The sequence below is a fragment of the Pan troglodytes genome, chromosome 11 (genome assembly GCF_028858775.2).
Source record: "Pan troglodytes isolate AG18354 chromosome 11, NHGRI_mPanTro3-v2.0_pri, whole genome shotgun sequence".
Taxonomy (NCBI): domain Eukaryota; kingdom Metazoa; phylum Chordata; class Mammalia; order Primates; family Hominidae; genus Pan; species Pan troglodytes.
The window spans coordinates 32,958,356-32,975,636 of record NC_072409.2 but is presented as its reverse complement, the minus strand read 5'-3'; the positions used below and the strand labels follow the sequence as shown (position 1 = coordinate 32,975,636).

At 38.7% G+C, this 17,281-nt stretch overlaps 1 protein-coding gene across 16 annotated transcripts in view; it reads left to right on the top strand.

Moving 5' to 3' along the window:
* The window catches only part of FSD1L (fibronectin type III and SPRY domain containing 1 like), a 102,798-nt gene that overhangs the window by 11,156 nt on the left and 74,361 nt on the right, over nt 1–17,281 (top strand). For 8 of the 16 annotated variants that reach the window (XM_024345806.3, XM_024345810.3, XM_024345812.3 and 5 more), the window contains exons 2-4: nt 8,540–8,635; nt 11,251–11,346; nt 15,179–15,310. In XM_024345806.3, the coding sequence (XP_024201574.1) occupies nt 8,540–8,635; nt 11,251–11,346; nt 15,179–15,310 (324 nt within the window). The remainder of the gene's footprint in view (nt 1–8,539; nt 8,636–11,250; nt 11,347–15,178; nt 15,311–17,281) is intronic. The other 8 variants (XM_054658919.2, XM_024345816.3, XM_054658921.2 and 5 more) reach the window with 1 other exon arrangement.

Sequence of the window (17,281 nt, the reverse complement as noted above, 5' to 3'; positions counted from 1 at the left end):
TGCTTCCTGGGTTGAAGAGATTCTTGTGTCTTCGCCTCCCTCGTAGCTGGGATTATAGGCGCCCGCCACCACACTCAGCTAATTTTTTAAATTTTTAGTGGAGATGGGGTTTTGCCGTGTTGGCCAGGGTAGTCTTGAACTCCTGCCTGACCTCAGATGATCCTCCCAAAGTGCTGAGATTACAGGCAGGAGACACTGCGCCCGGCCTAAAATTACTATTTTTATTTTGTGTGTGTGTGTGTGTGTGCGTGTGTGTGCATGTCTGTCTGCATGTATCTTTCCCCTTTTTTCAACTCTTTTGAGGGAATGTGTTAGCTATCTATAGTAGAACTGTGAGCAAGAAAGTAGAAATGAACACCATATTGACATACTTATGACCACTATATATAATACAGATACATTCATTTTTCAATTGAACTTGGCAGTTTTTAAAAATTAGAAAGATAGTGAAGCAGACCTTTTTTTAAAAAAATTTTAACATAGTGCTTGTTTGCAATGCTTGGCTGAATGTAAGCAGGATTATTTATACAGTAAACACATATTGAATGTTTGCTGTAGTGCTAGATATTCTACTCTTAGGGTGGAAAATATTTTAAAGTTGGTGGATTTTATCTCCAGACTTTTAAAAATATGTTTTTCACTCTTTGTTGGCACTTCTTCCCAGCCACAAGGTTCTGATAGCATCTGGTTTCAGTTATTGATGCTTGTTGATTGCTGTTAATTGAATTTTGAACTAATTATTAAAAAAGTATTAACGTAGCCAGCTTTTGCATTTCTATTGCATTATAAATATAGGTAATACAAGTTTATTGTAGGAAAATAAGAATATAAATAAAGTGAAAATAAAATAAAAACCACTCAATTCTGCCACCCAGAGATAACCTCTTCAACATTTATGTCACCATCTAGTTTTTGGTATGCATATAAAAACTTTTCTAAAATTATGGTATCATGCTATATATGCTGCTCTATAATTTGCATTTCACATAATAAATTATGGATATTTTTCCATATTAATCATTCTACAATACTTTTAATGATTCAACAGAATTCTTTTGTATGCATGTTTTACAGTACCCTTTTGTTGTACCTTTTTGTTGATCCCAACCTTTTAATGTTATAAATATCACAGATAAGCATCCTTGTAGCCAAGTCTCTGCTTACACCCTTAATTATTCACTTACAATAAATTAGAAATGGAATTACTGAGTCAATGTATATCTATTTCAAAAATTTTATTTGATACATATTGTCAAGTTGCCCTTGAGAAGGGTTGTTAGTTTATACTAATACTCGCATCTCCACTCCAATGCCACCTTCTCTCATTAAATGGTAGGACCTCTGGTTTCTTTGGCCAGCTATGAGCCTCCTTGACTTTACTGGGTAAAACAGCCAGTTCAAAGGCCACTGCACATGGTTAAGGCTTCTTTATCCTCTGGTGTGCTTTATTTTCCTCAAATCCTAGATGGGAGATTACCTCCTCATATGCTGTGATATCTTAAACTGGGTTCAGGGCAGAAAGGCAGCATTCCCCAGCCAGTTCTTTTACTAGCATTTAGACTTTTTCTCAGCTGGTAAGCTAGACAATCAGAATTGATTGTAGGCTGTCTCAGTTACATCTGTGTACAGGTAGTGTTCTCAACTGTTTCACTGTTAGAGAGGGTGTAGCCTTCCATCATTTAGGTATATTATGATTAGATTCCTGAATTTCCCAGTTCTCTTTTTTTCACCTTCTTGCATCACATCTGAGCATGATACTTTTGTTAAAATAACTGGTGAGATTCTGATTATCTAGCTAACAGCTGGATAGCGCTTTCTTGATTCCGCTCTTTATCACTGTATGGTAAACCTACCTAACAGCAGTAGTTTAAGCATACTATTAGAATGATCCTGTATGGCAGACTCACCTGAATGTGTCTTCTGAGCTTCACTGGGCTGTGTAGTTACCTTGTCCAGCCCACTGCCACTGGACCTTTTCTGTATATAAGGCAGTTCTCCTGCTCAGCCTGCCACCACTGGACTCTCTCCCTTGTATGTAATCCCTTAATAAAATACCATGCCTCATTTGGTGGCTCTGGGTTTCTTCAGCCTCTTGAACCTGGTGCCATCCCCACTGGAGTCGATGGAGGGGTTCAGCATGAAGTCACCTAATTCAAAGGACAGGTCTATGTGTGGGATGATGCAAGTGGCATCATTTCTGGTGGCATTATTGGGCATTTTCCAGGAATGTTACATGCTGATTTGATCAATCCCTTTCCTCTGGTTGCAGGAACCCTATGATTATTTCATACAATCCCCAACAGTTTAGGCAGCCTAGGGTACAGGCTCTGGAGGCAACCTCCTGGATTTGAATCATGACTGCCAGTTGATAGCTGTGTGACCTAAAACAAGTTTCTTAACATCTTGAATCTTTCCTTTTTCCAACCATAAAATGTGAAGACTCATACTACTTTTTTATCAGATTTGATGATTAAAAAGTTACTCCATATTAGCAGCACAGTGCCTGGCACATAGAAGGTGCTTAATGAAATACTAACTAAATTGGCTATAATAATAGTTTGACCCCCTTAAATTATAGATCTATTTGTGGTATTTGCAGGGGCTCTAGATTTTTGTATCTTGATTTTTTGGAATACTACTGTAGAATTTGACTCAGAAGTCTTCTCCTCATCTGAGAAGATGCTGGTGGGAAACCCATATGTCAGCATTTCTCTAATTATGACCACATGGATGCTGATGCCCTCTGATTTGGGGTTATAACCTGTTGATCAGTTCCAGGTTTCCAGATTGTTGATCAGTTCCAGATTTCTAATCTTGAAGTAAAATCTTAGTCCTTTGGATGCCTTTAGCCGTTCTGACCTTTTCATGAACCTCTGATCTCTGTTTTATCAGGTAGTACAGTGTAGTCCTTTAAGAGCATAGACTTAGGAATCAAACTGTCTTAATTTGAATCCTGGCTGTGTGACATATTAGCTTTGATATTCTAGGCAAGCTGCTTAACTTCTCCATGCGTCAGCTTCCTCATTGGAAAATGAGGATAATAATAGTAACTTACTTCATAGGATTCTTGAAAGGATTAAATGAATTAATAATATGTATAGAGCTTAAGATAGTACTTGGCACTTAAGAGTACCAAAGTGCTCTTTTGCTCAGTCTATTGATTATCCTTTTACTTGATTGATAATGATTATAAACATAACTTTAAGCTGTGCTGCGTTGAAGAGAGTAACTTATGTCTTGTACATCTTAGATTACTTTGATTCATTCCATAACAGTGGTTGCATTTGTGCTTGGCTAGGGTGTATATAATGCTTTTTCTTGTTGGTGTAGCAGTTGCCTTAGTCTAAATCCATAGTCACATCATTGTATTTTTTTGTTGTTGTTATGAGGGCCTGGTAATTGTGCTACATCACCAAAAGACATTTGCTGAGATTGCCTGTGCAGACTTCCTATGGAGACTTATCTCATATATTTTACTATGATCTAGCAGAATTGGCATTTGTCAAAGCATGTCTTCAGACCTGTGTCACCTAGAACTTTTAGTTGTCACCACATGAATCTTATAAAATATAATTTTCTAGATAAGCTTCAGATAATTTATATTGCCTTTATTCATCTCTGTTTATCTATTTATCCATCAGTGTTTGTAAGGTAATGGGAGGCTTGAGATCTGATATAAAAATCTGAGACCTTCGTAGGCATCCTTTAAGGTTGATAGAATCCCATGGGGCAGATGAAAGTTGTCTTTGCCCTTCTTTACCCATAAGGCTTTGATTAGAAAAAAAATGAAATGATTATATGTAACATGGGCTCATTCTATAAGTACATTTTTGGAATTTGTTTTATCAGTACATTGTGTATATGTTTTAGGACAGAGGTTATAGGTAGAGAAACTGATAAGTGAGAGGGCTCCTAGGTAGAAAGCAAGTCAGATTAGATAAATTCATAGCAGGCTATGCAGCTGGAGTGTAACAAGGGAGAGGAAGTCTGGGGAGATGAAGCAGGTGAGGTAGGCAGTGGACAGATCATTTGAGATCTTATAGGTCATGTTAAAGATTTTCAGTTTTATCCAAGGTACAATGGGAATCTATTGAAGAATACTGATCAGGAAGAGTGATGCTATCATTACCCTAGCTGAAGTATATAGAGAACTGATTACTGGGGAGAAAGATTGTTATCAGAGTCTGATTAAGAAAAATTTTGCTGCAGTGAAGGTTGAGATATAGGTTGAGATATGATAGTAACTTTTACTAAGATAGTAGTAATAATTCTGATGTCACAGGATACTTTGGATGTTTCTTAACCAGCTAGAAACCTCTGTAGCTGGCAGTGTCTCTCCTTGAATTTCACTCATGCCGGCTGGGCTTGTTCTGCCCACTTGGCCTGGCAGGCTGTGCTTAGCTCATGCTGCTGGCCTGGATCCCACACCTGCCAAGGGCGAGCCAGGCATGGAGCAGTGAGGGGTGTGTGAGCGAGCGAGTGAGTTTGGGGTCCGGCCACTGTGCACAGCCTAGCATGCTGGCTGCTGTGGCCATACGGGCAGCTCCGGGCACTGGCACAGTCACTGGCTCCATGCGAGGCTGCAGCTGGACCAAGCATACTGCAAGTGGCTTCCTCTGTGGGTGCCTGCGTCTGGATGAAGTGAACACAGTGGTGCCTGAAAACTCAGAGATGCCAGTAACTGCAGAGCCCCAAGGGGTTGGGGGCAGGGGTGCTACACCTCTCTTGTTCCTGCCACCTGCAGCTTGGCCAGTGGGAGTGGCAGGGCATGTTTCAGCCTGTTCAGTCCTGCCACCTTGCTTGGGCCTGTGGCTCCCAGGCTGGCCCAATCCCGTTGTCACTTGCTGTCATGTGGGGCAGCCGCCTGATGCTGGTGGAAGTTGGGAGGGCTATAGTGTTACAGCTCTGGCTCAGGGAATCCCGAGGTCTAGGCCCTTAGAAGTGTTGCTACTCTTCACTCCTGCAGTTCATGTCACTGTCTGCAGCTTGGTGAGCTGGCCAGGAACATGTTACAGCCCCTTTTGCTCCTGTCTGCAGCTTGGCAAGTGGGCCAGGAAAGTGTTACAGCCCTTTCTGCGCCTGCCTTTTGGCGGTTCCTGAGTTCTTGTCCTGCGTCCAGGAAGAATGAGGTTGCATGGACAACTGGGTGGTGAGCGAGGCAGTGGAGAGTTTTACTGAGTGACAGAACAGCTCTCAGTGGAGAGGAGTCCTGAAATGGGTAGTCCTGATAGACGGCTGAATCCAGGGTTTTTATGGGCTCAAAGTGGGGAAGTGCATGCTGATTGGTCCATGGGCAGGAGGAAGTATGTGCTGATTGGTCCATGGGTGGGCGTGGAAAAAGCACCATTTGTTTGACTGAAAGGCATAAAGGAAATTCTTATTCAGGGTTGTGGATTCCATCAGGAACTGGCAGCCCAGTTTTCAGGCTTCAGGCTGTCTTTGGCCTGAAGGTCAGGTTTCACCAGGGACCCACCCCTATCTGCCTAGGACTACGTCTGCCTCCTGCTGCTATCACTAGAACCATTAAGGGATAAAATCTATAGAACTTTGTGACTTCACGTAGAGCACAAATTAGAGGAGAGGAGATAGTGATGATGGCCTAGCTTTCTGTCTTTGCTCTTGATTAAATTTAGAGGTCCTGGAGGGATAGACTGGGGTAGAAAACTCGTTGAATTATGATATATTTTAGATCTTTTCTGCTCTCTTTCTCTGCCCTGGCATATTGCCTACCATATCTAGACAACACTTTTTAAAAACTGCTGGATTTGATGCCTGTTCAGCCAGTCTCCCCTTGTATACCTCCTAGATTAGGCACATACTATCCTTATATACACCTTTTACTTGACTCCTACCACCATAGAGAAAATTTTAGCTTTATGTCACACATGCAAGCTAGGGTCAAGTTTCAGAACTCAGCACATGTAATCCTGTTTCTTTAGTTTTCATATGTTTTGGTGCTGGTGGTAGTTTTGTCTTAAATATTCTGATTCCTTGTAACTTGTTTTCCAGTTCTACTGAGCACCAAGTTCCTTAGTGCTTTTTATCTTTATGCCATTTCCACTTAGTTCCAGCCAGTCCCCATTCTTGTGAGGGTCAGAAAGGTTGAAGCCTTGGCCCTCTCCCTGATAAACTTACTATTTTAGAATGCTAAATATGAGCCTTGGATTACAGTCTTTTTCATTTGCTCATCCTCTCTACAGCAGTTGCAGATTAAAGGGCAAGTGGATCAGAGCTTCTGGAGCCTTTGTCTCAGTAGTCTGCCCTTGGGGAACTTTGCGTATATTTCCTTCCTCCTTTAAGCTTAGAAAAGCTTAGCAGAGGCCGGGCGCGGTGGCTCACGCCTGTAATCCCAGCACTTTGGGAGGCCGAGGCGGGCGGATCACGAGGTCAGGAGATCGAGACCATCCTGGCTAACACGGTGAAACCCCGTCTCTACTAAAAATACAAAAAAATTAGCCGGGTGTAGTGGCGGGCGCCTGTAGTCCCAGCTACTCGGGAGGTTGAGGCAGGAGAATGGCGTGAACCCGGGAGGCGGAGCTTGCAGTGAGCCGAGATAGCGCCACTGCACTCCAGCCTGGGCGACAGAGCCAGACTCCGTCTCAAAAAAAAAAAAAAAAAAGAAAAAAAAAAAGAAAAGCTTAGCAGAGAGGCAGCATTTTATCTGTATTAGCTAACAAGGTCACATTGGTTGCTATGACTTTCTCTTTATGATCTGAATGGTTGCTTCTTCTGCAGCCAGGTTTACTAATGTATTCGGTAGCTTTGAAAATATAGATGATCTTAAATGCTGGGGTTCCAGAGTCCTCTACAGCTGGCTTGTCCATTCTGATAGCATCTCAGTGGTGTATTGTAGCCAAGGCTCTGAAGCCCTCCCCATCTAAAGATTGCAGTGCATCCTCTGAAAATAATCTAGGCCTTTAGTCTTTGCAGTTTTGGCATTAGGGTAAAGCAACTTTTCTCAGAATGTGGACCCTTTATCTAGGTGTGTATTACAGACTCTCATGCTGTACTGGAACTCCTTGTTAAATTCAAGAGCTGTAGAGTGCTCTCTCTTCAAAGAATGAGACCGTGTTTCTCAGAAATACTATATCAGCCTTTAAAGACCTTTCTTTCTCATCCACTTTCTGGGGAAGTACAGTATTTTTACAGCCTTAGGCAATTCATATAGGATATCATTCCCCTAAAGGCTTTAACACAGACTGTAGAGTTTCTTTCCAGAAGTATGGCTATTAATACATCTTAGGCCAATACAGTTGAAAAGGGTCTTTCATCTGTGGTAATAGAATTTTGAATGAATTTAAGAGGAATGGTAAATATGAGATTAACTGTAATCGCTGGGAGTGGTGGCTCATCCCTGTAATCCTTGCACTTGGGAAGCCGAAGTGGGTGAATCACAAGGTCAGGAGTTCGAGACCAGCCTGGCCAGCATGGTGAAACCCCGTCTCTACCAAAAAATACAAAAAATTAGCCAGGCACGGTAGCTTGCACCTGTAATCCCAGCTACTCGAGAGGCTGAGGCAGGAGAATTGCTTGAACCCAGGAGGCAGAGGTTGCAGTGAGCCGTGATTGCACCACTGCATTCTAGCCTGGGTGACAGAGTGAGACTCCATCTCAAAAAAAAAAAAAAAAAAGATTGACTGTAATCTAAGGGTGGTATTTTTTTGGAGGTATGCGATAGTATCATAGAAAATGGAAGGCATTATTCTGATGATTCTTTGAATTTGTCTAACCTGTATGTCAGTTGTCCTTAGGTGCAGTCTTGTTTTTGTTAGCTGCCAACTTTGACGTGGACATTTGCACTTTCTGTGATCCCAAGAAGTCTTCTCTAACCCAAAACATGAGTGAACGGTGTAAATTTCACAGGAGAGAGGAGTGTATTTGTTTCTTCTGTTATGGTATTGGACCCCGAAGTGGTGTTACTTATGTACCAATTTCTTTTGAGAGTTGGTAATTTTAAAATGTCTTTCACCTTCTAGAGTTAATATTTATGTAAATAAAAACTGAGAAATGAGTGAAATTCTGGTAAAGGAAGTTGGTTGTAGCATTTTAACTTATATCCACATATAGCTATTATAATTCAAGAATCTGGCATAACATAAGCACATAAAGAAATTCTGGTCTTCCAAGAAAAAAGTTCAGAAAGCTTTTAGGTCGTTTATTTTTAATTGCAAATTAATAAGATTAATAGAGGATCTCTGCCCTATTTCCACTCTTAGAAATATATGGTCTGTTTGGATGACATAGACCTCTTAAGTCTGTATTATCCAGGATGGTAGCTTCTAGCCATAATGTGGTTTTTGAGCACTTGAAATGTGGCCAGTTTGAATTGAGATATGCATAAGTGTAAAATACAAACTGAATTTTGAACACTCCATACTAAAAAAAAGAAAAACTCATTAATTGTTAAATATTGACTACATGTTGAAATGATAATATATTTTGAATCTATTAAATAAAATATTAAAATTAATTTGTCCTGTTTTTCCTTTACTTTTTTGATGTGGCTGCTATTGGCTCCTACTGTATTTATATTGGACAGTACTGCTTTAAGGAGAATGAAAACGTTACAGTTGATAAAGCCTGTTTTCTGATCTCTAACATCACTATTGGACCAGAGTCTATTAACTTGCAGCAGGTTGGTAGCTCTTAAAGGAGCAGAGGATTTAACTTGAAGATCTGATTCAAAATTAGAGCATTTAGATGTCTTTGACTATACTCATTAAAAAACAGGAACATTAAAAAGGTAGGCTTTAGCTGGGAGCAGGGATCATGCCTGTAATCCCAACACTTTGGGAAGCTGAGGTGGGAGGATTGCTGGAGCCCAGAAGTTCGAGACCAGCCTGGGCAACATAGTGAGACCTCGTCTCTACAAAAAATCAAATAATGAGGCAGGTGGATATGGCTTGAGCCGAAGAGGTTGAGGCTGCAGTGAGCTACGATTGTGTCACTGCACTCCCACCTGTGTGACAGAGCCTCAAAAAAAAAAAAAAGGCTTCTCATTAAAATCTTTGGAGCTCAGGTCTTATCTAGTTGGGGCAATAAGTTACAGCTATCTTCCAGATTTTTGCTATGTAATTTCTGAAATGTAAAGCTTTCTACTAAACTTAGACCAAAAAAATATGTAAATGGGAAGCTATTTTATGCTAAGGAGATTTTATTTTTTGCTCTGAACTGTATCTGCCTTTTTTTTGGTACCAATGTTTTATAATTTTTTTTGGTGGAAAGTTTTTTTAAGTTTTTTTTTTTTTTTTTAAGATGGAATCTTGCTCTGTCACCCAGGCTGGAATGTAGTGGTGTGATCTCGGCTCACTGCAACCTCCACCTCCCGGGTTCAAGCAATTTTCTTGACTCAGCCTCCCGAATAGCTGAGCTGGGATTACAGGCGCCCATCACCACGCCTGCCTAATTTTTGTATTTTTAGTAGAGACAGGGTTTCGCCATGTTGGCCAGGCTGGTTTCAAACTTCTGACCTCTGGTGATCCACCCGCCTCAGCATCCCAAAGTGCTGGGATTACAGGCATGAGCCACTGTGACTGGCATTTTTTTTTTTTTTTTTTTGAGACACAATCTTGCTCTGTTGCCCAGGCTGGAGTGCAGTGGTGAGATCTCGGCTCACTGCAGCCTCCACCTCCCAGTTCAAGTGATTCTCCTGCCTCAGCCTCCTGAGTAGCTGGGATTACAGGTGCATGCTACCACGCCTGGCTAATTTTTGTATTTTTAGTAGAGACGGGGTTTCACCATGCTGGCCAGGCTGGTCTCAAACTCCTGACCTCAAGTGATCCACCTGCCTGGGCCTCCCATAGCACACATGTGTGGTGGCACATGCTTTTTTCACTACTACAATACTTTATGAACATTTGTATAAAATGTTGCCAGGTATGGTAGCTTACACCTGCAGTCCCAGCACTTTGGGAGGTTGAGGCAGGTGGATCTCCTGAGGTCAAGAGTTTGAGACCAGCCTGGCCAACATGGTGAAGCCCCGTCTCTACTAAAAATGCAAAAATTAGCTGGGCGTGGTGGCGGGCACCTGTAATTCCAGCTACTCGGGAGGCTGAGGCAGGAGAATTGCTTGAACCCGGGAGGTGGAGGTTGCAGTGAGCCGAGATCACACCATTGCACTCCAACCTGGGAGACAACAGCCAAAAACTCTGTCTCGAGAAAAAAAACTTAAAAAAAAAATGTTATCTCCCTTCAGACTGTTTCCTGGGCTCCTTATCTATAACCCTTTGTCGGTATCTGATTATATTTTTTAGGAAAACCTTTATTCCACAAAGTCTTATAGGCTTTATTAAAATATTTAAGCTCATAGGTGCTTACAGAAAAAAGTCCTATGCTTATGAGAAAATTACAAAGTATTAAAGTACTTGCATTTGATTTTTTTCTGAGACTATAAATAACCTTGTTTGGTTTTTGCTGTTGCTACCAATGAGGAGTTACTGCAACTAGACTTGTGCTGTCCAATATGATAACATTGGTTACATTTGACTATATAAACTTAATTAAAGTTGGAAAAATTAAATTTAGTTCCTCAGTTCTAGTCACATTTCAAGACTTCTTTAACTGTGTGTGGCTAGTGGCTACCATATTGGGCAGCACATTTATAGAACATTTCCATCACAGTGGAAAATTTTATTGGATAGCACCGAACCAGCGAGAAAATTAACCAAATGTTTTATTTAAATAGGAAGCATTATCAAAGTCTGAGATATCTGCTACTAAAATTGCTTTATTTATTATAGTTCTACAGCATCTGTAAATATTGGAATGAATGTTGTCATTCTAAATGCACATGTATTATCTAGTTTCATATCTCTAAAATAGGTTTATTTTTGTAAATAAATAAAATGTTGATGAATTTGTGTCTCCTCACTTTTATTCCTCGGTTCCTGATGTTGTATTCCGTTTCCATTTGTTTTTACAGCATTTAAAGATTTTGCTCTATTCCATTGTCATGGCTGATGACCTAAAATAATTCTATTGATATTAAGTTAAACTGATCATTTTCAATCTGAAAAGTATCATGGTGATTAAGTTGCATATTAGGAATAAGAGGGCTTAATACAGTACAAATATATACCCCATCTTTTCTAATTATAAGCCTTTGGAAGTTTGGAACAATGAGAAATTTTACATTGCTCCTATTTGTTATACAATATACTCTTACATAAAGTTTGTTTAGAGAATGCTTGTTAATGAGTTTTGTAACTCTTCCATTGAAATATAGTATTTTAATGCTTTTCTTAATTCTAGGAAGCTCTACAGAGGATCATTTCAACTCTGGCAAATAAAAATGATGAAATTCAGAACTTTATTGATACACTACATCATACACTAAAAGGAGTTCAGGTATGATTGTTTTATGAAAAATTTTGTGTAAATATGTCACAATGAGTCAAATCTGAAGTACAAATATACTCTATGAATTTTGGGTTATAAACTAATGGAGGTGAGAGCAGGGTTTTAAAATAGCAGATAAAGTAAAAATGTTTTCATTGCAATTCCTGTTTTGTCCATGGAAAAATCCAAATAGTAAGGGAAAAGGAAAACTCTGGAATAGTAGTTGTTAGAAAATACCAGAGTGCTCACTTTAGTCCTTTTCCATTTGACATTTTTTTCTAATATAAATTAAGAGCAATTTGTAGTTTTTCAAAAGTGCTGGCAAGTAAAACGTTTCTTTTACAATAAACAATAGAAGAAAAATTTTGGCTACGTGTGGTGGCTCATGCCTGTAACCCCAGCATTTTGGGAGGCTGATGCAGGTTGATGGGTTGAGCCCAGGAGTTTGAAACCAGCTTGGGCAACATGGCAAGACACCGTCTCTACCAAAAAAAAAAAAGATACAAAAATTAGCTGGGTGTGGTGGCATACACATGTCGTCCCAGCTACCCAGGAGGCTGAGGTAGGAGGATCGTTTGAGCCCAGGACGTCAAGGCTGCAGTGAGCATTGATTGTACCACTGCACTCCAGCCTGGGTAATAGAAAGAGACTGCATCTCAAAAAGAAAAGAAAATGTTATTGGTAAGGGGTCTACTTGTAGAAGTAGATGAAAGTAACATAAAAATAAAAGGTAAAGTGCCCATTGAGAAGGGAGAGGAATACTTAAGAAAATAGTTCCAGGTTTGGGGAGATAATCTATGTTGTAAGTAGTGACATATTGATTGTGGAAGAGAGAACTCAAGATAATCTGGTTGCTAGAAATGTACAATCTACCAAGACTGAATCAGAAAGAAATAGAAAATCTGAATAGGTCAATAATGAATAAGGAAATTGAATCCGCAGTGAAGTCTCCCATCAAAGAAAAGCCTGCAACCTGATGGTTTTACCACTGAATTCTAGAAAATATTTAAAGAACTAATATCAGTTATTCTCAGCCTCTTCCAAAAAAATCAAACAGGAGGGAGTCGTTCCAAATCCATTTTTACAAATTCAACATTATCCCAATAATAAAGCCAAACCAGGGATACTACAAAAGAGAGAAATACAGGCCAGTATTCCTAATCAACATAGATGCAAAAATCCTCAATAAAATACTAGCAAACTGAATTCAGTAGCACATTAAAAAGATCATTTACCATGATCCAGTAGGATTTATGCCTGGGATGCAAGGATGGTTCAACAGAAGTCAATAAATGTGATACACCATATTAACAAAACTAAAGACAAAAAAAAGTGTGTGGTTATCTTAGTAGATGCAGAAAAAGAATTTGACAGAATTCAACATCCTTTCATGATAAAAACTCTCAACAAATTAGGTGTAGAAGGAATGTACCACAACACAGTAAAGGCCATATGTATAATAACAATCTCACAGCTACCATCTTATCAAAGGTGAGAAGTCAAAAGCTTTTTCTGTAAAGTCAGGAACAAGACAAAGATGTTTACTCTCACCACTTTTTTTTTTTTTTTTGAGACAAAGACTTGTTCTGTCACCCAGGCTGGAGTGCAATGCCGCAGTCTCAGCTCACTGAAACTCCTGCTTCCCAGGTTCAAGCGATTCTCCTGCCTCAGTCTTTAGAAAACTCTAAAGTCTCTACCAAAAAACTGTTAGAACTGATAAATTCAGTAAAGTTACAGAATGCAATATCAACACACAAAAATCAGTATTGCTTCTATACATGAAAAACGAACTATTTCAAAAAGAAAATAAGAAAACAATCCCATTTGCTGTAGCATAAAAAAATAGGAATACATTTACCTAAGGAAATGAAAGATCTGTATACTGAAAGCTATAAAACACTGATGAAAGAAATTTAAGAAGACAAATGAATGGAAAAATATCCCATGTTTGTGGATTAGAATTAACATTGTTAAAATATTTGTACTACCCAAAGTAATCTACAGATTCATTGTAATCTCTATCCAAATACCAATGTCATTTTCCACAGAAATAGAAAAAATTCTAAAATGTATATAGAACTACAAAAGAACCAGAATAACCAAAATTATCTTTAGCAAAAAGAACATTCATGGGAGGCCGAGTCGGGTGGATCACCTGAAGTCAGGAGTTCAAGACCAGCCTGGCCAACATTGTGAAACCCCATCTCTACTAAAAATACAAGAATTAGCTGGTCGTGGTGGCAAGCGCCTGTAATCCCAGCTAGTTGGGAGGCTGAGGCAGGAGAATCGCTTGAACCCAGGAGGTGGAGGTTGCAGTGAGCCGAGATCGCACTACTGCACTCCAGCCTGGGTGATAGAGTGAGACTCTGTCTCAAAAAAAAAAAAAAATTATTTTAGCTATCTTGAACTATTTTATTGGAAAACTGGTGAATCAGTTTTCTTTAGATAAGCATAAAGCTCATGGCTATAAAGCTCTTGATCTGTGGACAAGCGAATCATCACATTTGGTATCTGGAAAGAGAGATCTTATGTAGAGCTAGCTCAAATTAGAATTCTACCTTAACGTTAGAAAAAAAAGTAGTGGGGGAATTAAACTACAACCTCGTTGCTGAAGATGGGAGCTTAGTAGTAGGCAAAAGGCAACAAGATGCCATCTGGTGATTGAGAGGAAAATAGTCTGTTTCTTTTTTATGAATGAATAGACTGAAGTCTAGGAATTTAAGTGCCTTGTATAAGGTCATGCTGTTACTGAGTGGCAAATGTGGGATTTGAGTTAGGTTTTTTCCCTTCCTGACTGCACATTCCACTTCTATAGTTGTTCTTACCACTGTAAATAGACTAGTAAAATAATTACCACCACCTTTGATGAGGTGCCTGTGAGGTATCTAGTTTTTATAAACATTATAAGCAAAAGTTTGGACATATAATATTACAGTAGATTGTATGTATTAGTTCTCTTAGTCAGTGCCAGTTCGCTTCTCTTAATTGAATGATTCATCCAAGTTGAAAAATGTCTTAAGAGAATTTCTTCTATCTCATAATTGTTGCAAGTGTGGATATTGCTTATCTAGGGATTTTACAAATAATTCAAGTTATTTTTTGTTGAAATAGCAGCAAATATAGCAATGGGGAACTCAAGAGACTTGAAATGCATTATTGACCATGTTACTAGTAACTAATTGTATGGCTTTGGGCAAGTAACTTATCTGTATTTTAGTTAATACAGGATTTGACTACAAATTCTAGTCATTAGATGATTTAATATTTGATAAATATCTTAGGATCCAATAAATAATTGCTTAGTCTTTTAATTTCTGTTTATCTTACATAAATGCAGTGTTTTAGAGACCCTGAAAGATTTTAAAATTTAGACAAAATCCGCCTCATTTCTGTATGTGCAAAGTGTTCCTCGGAATTACTGAATTAAAATCTCTGGAATATTTTATAAGAATACCTCACCAGTGATTCTGATACGCACCAGAGGTTAAGAACCACTGGCTTAGAGTCTGCCTGAGAGACTGAAGGTCTGGACGAAGTTGGGAACGTTAAAACAACCTTTCATGTTGTCCTGTGGAAACAGTAAAGTGAAGAGAGTATGGGCTAGTCCATAAAAGACAACTTAACTGATAGTATAGCTGAAACAGTATTGTTAGCATTAGCGGGCAGTTTGTTGCATTTATCTCTTTTTAAAGCCTTAAGTCAAATATTAGAATTATGTTATTTTTATATTAGGCCAACATAGTTTGTAATATAAATTTATTCTCTCTTTTGGGCATACCTTTTAGGTTTTAAACGTTTGATAGCGCTTCAGTAAAATTGTTTTGTTTTGTTTTTTAAACAGGAAAATTCGTCCAACATACTCTCAGAGTTAGATGAAGAATTTGATAGTTTATACTCTATACTGGATGAAGTAAAAGAAAGTATGATTAACTGTATCAAGCAGGAACAAGCTCGTAAATCCCAAGAGTTACAGGTGAGATCATACAGCTATTGAAATATGGATAATTTTAGTCTATTTAATCCTTGATTTATGGTAAGCAAAAATTAATGAATTTCTAAGTATAACTATACCCTTACCTTGTAGAAGAATGGTTTTTTGTTTTGGCCATAAGTATTCTAAAATTGTTTTTAAAAAAACAATTTATTCTCTTAACCATTTTTTTTTTTTTTTGAGACAGAGTCTCACTCTGTCACCCAGGCTGGAGTGATCTTGGTTCATTGCAACCTCTGCCTCCCAGGTTCAAGCGATTCTCCTGCCTCAGCCTCCCAAGTAGCTGGGATTACAGGTGCCCACCACCATGCCTGGCTAATTTTTGTATTTTTAGTAGAGACAGGGTTTCACCATGTTGACCAGGCTGGTCTCAAACTCCTGACCTCAGGTGATCCACCCGTCTTGGCCTCCCAAAGTGCTGGGATTACAGGCGTAAGCCACCGTGCCCAGCCAATTCTCTTAAACCATTTTAAACTGTACAGTGTACAGTTGATGGTGTTAAATATATTCACATTTTTGTATAACAGATGTCTAGAATTTTTTCATCTTGTGCAAGTGAAACTTTATGTCCCTTGATCAACAACTTATTTCCCCTTCTTACTAGCCCCTGGCAATCATCATGTTATTTTCTGTTTCCATGACTACTCTACATGTCTCATATAAGTGGAATCATAGCATTTGTCCTTTTGTGACTTATTTCCACTCAGCATAATGTCCTCAAGATTTATTCATGTTATATAGCATGTGCTAGGATTTCCTCCTTTTTTGTGGTTGAATAATATTCCACTTATGTATATACCACATTTTCTTTATCCATTTATATGTCTATGGACATTTTGGCAGCTTACACCTCTTAGCTATTGTGAATAATGCTGCAATGAATGTGGGGGTTTAAATATCTCTTTGAGATTCTGTTTTCAATTGTTTTGGATATGTATACTTCAAAGTAGGATTGCTGAATCATGTGGTAATTCTCTTTATAATTTTCTGAGGACCCTCTATATAATGTTTTCCATAGTGGCTGCACTATTTTACATTCCTACCAGCCGAAGTGTTCCAGTTTCTTCATGTGCTTGCCGGTGCTTTTTATTTTCTGTTTTTTTTTTGATAGTGGCCATCATAATGGGTATAACATGATATTTCATTACGGTTTTGATTTGCATTTCCCTAGTGACTAGTGATGTTGAGCATCTCTTCACGTGTTTGTTGGCCATCAATGTATTTTCTTTAGAGAAGTGTCTATTCAGGTTCTTTGGCCATCTTTTAATTGGGTTACTTGGGGTTTTTGGTGGTTGTTAAGTTGCAGCAGTTTTCTATGCATTCTGGATATTAACTCCTTATCAGGTGTATGATTCACAGGTTTTTTTTTTCCCCATTTTGTAGGCTGCTTTTTTACCCTGTTGGTTGTTCTATTTGATATAGAGAAGTTTTAAAGTTTTACGTCATCTAATTTGTCTATTTTTGCTTTCATTGTCATATCCAGGAAATCATTGACAAATACAGTGTTATGAAGCTTTTCCTCTATGTTTTCTTCTAGGAGCTTTAGAGCTTATGTTTAGGTCTTTAATCCATTTTTAGTTAATTTTTGCGTATGGTGTTAAGTAAGGGACCTACTTTATTTTTTTGCTTGTGGATATTCGGTTTTCCTAGCACCATTTATTGAAGAGACTGTCCTGTCCCTATTGTTTGGCCTTAGTACCTATGTCAGAGATCATTCGATCATATATGTGAAGGGTAATTTCAGGACTGTCTGTTTTGTTCCATTGGTCTGTGTATCTGTCTTTATGCCAGTACCACATTGTTTGGGTTCCTATAGTTTTGTAAGGTATTTTGAAATCAGGAATGTTGAGGCATTCGACTTTTTTCTCTTTCAAAATTGTGCAATTCAGGGTCCCTTGAGATTCTACATGAATTTTATATATATTTTTTCTGTTCCTACAAAAAATGTCTTGG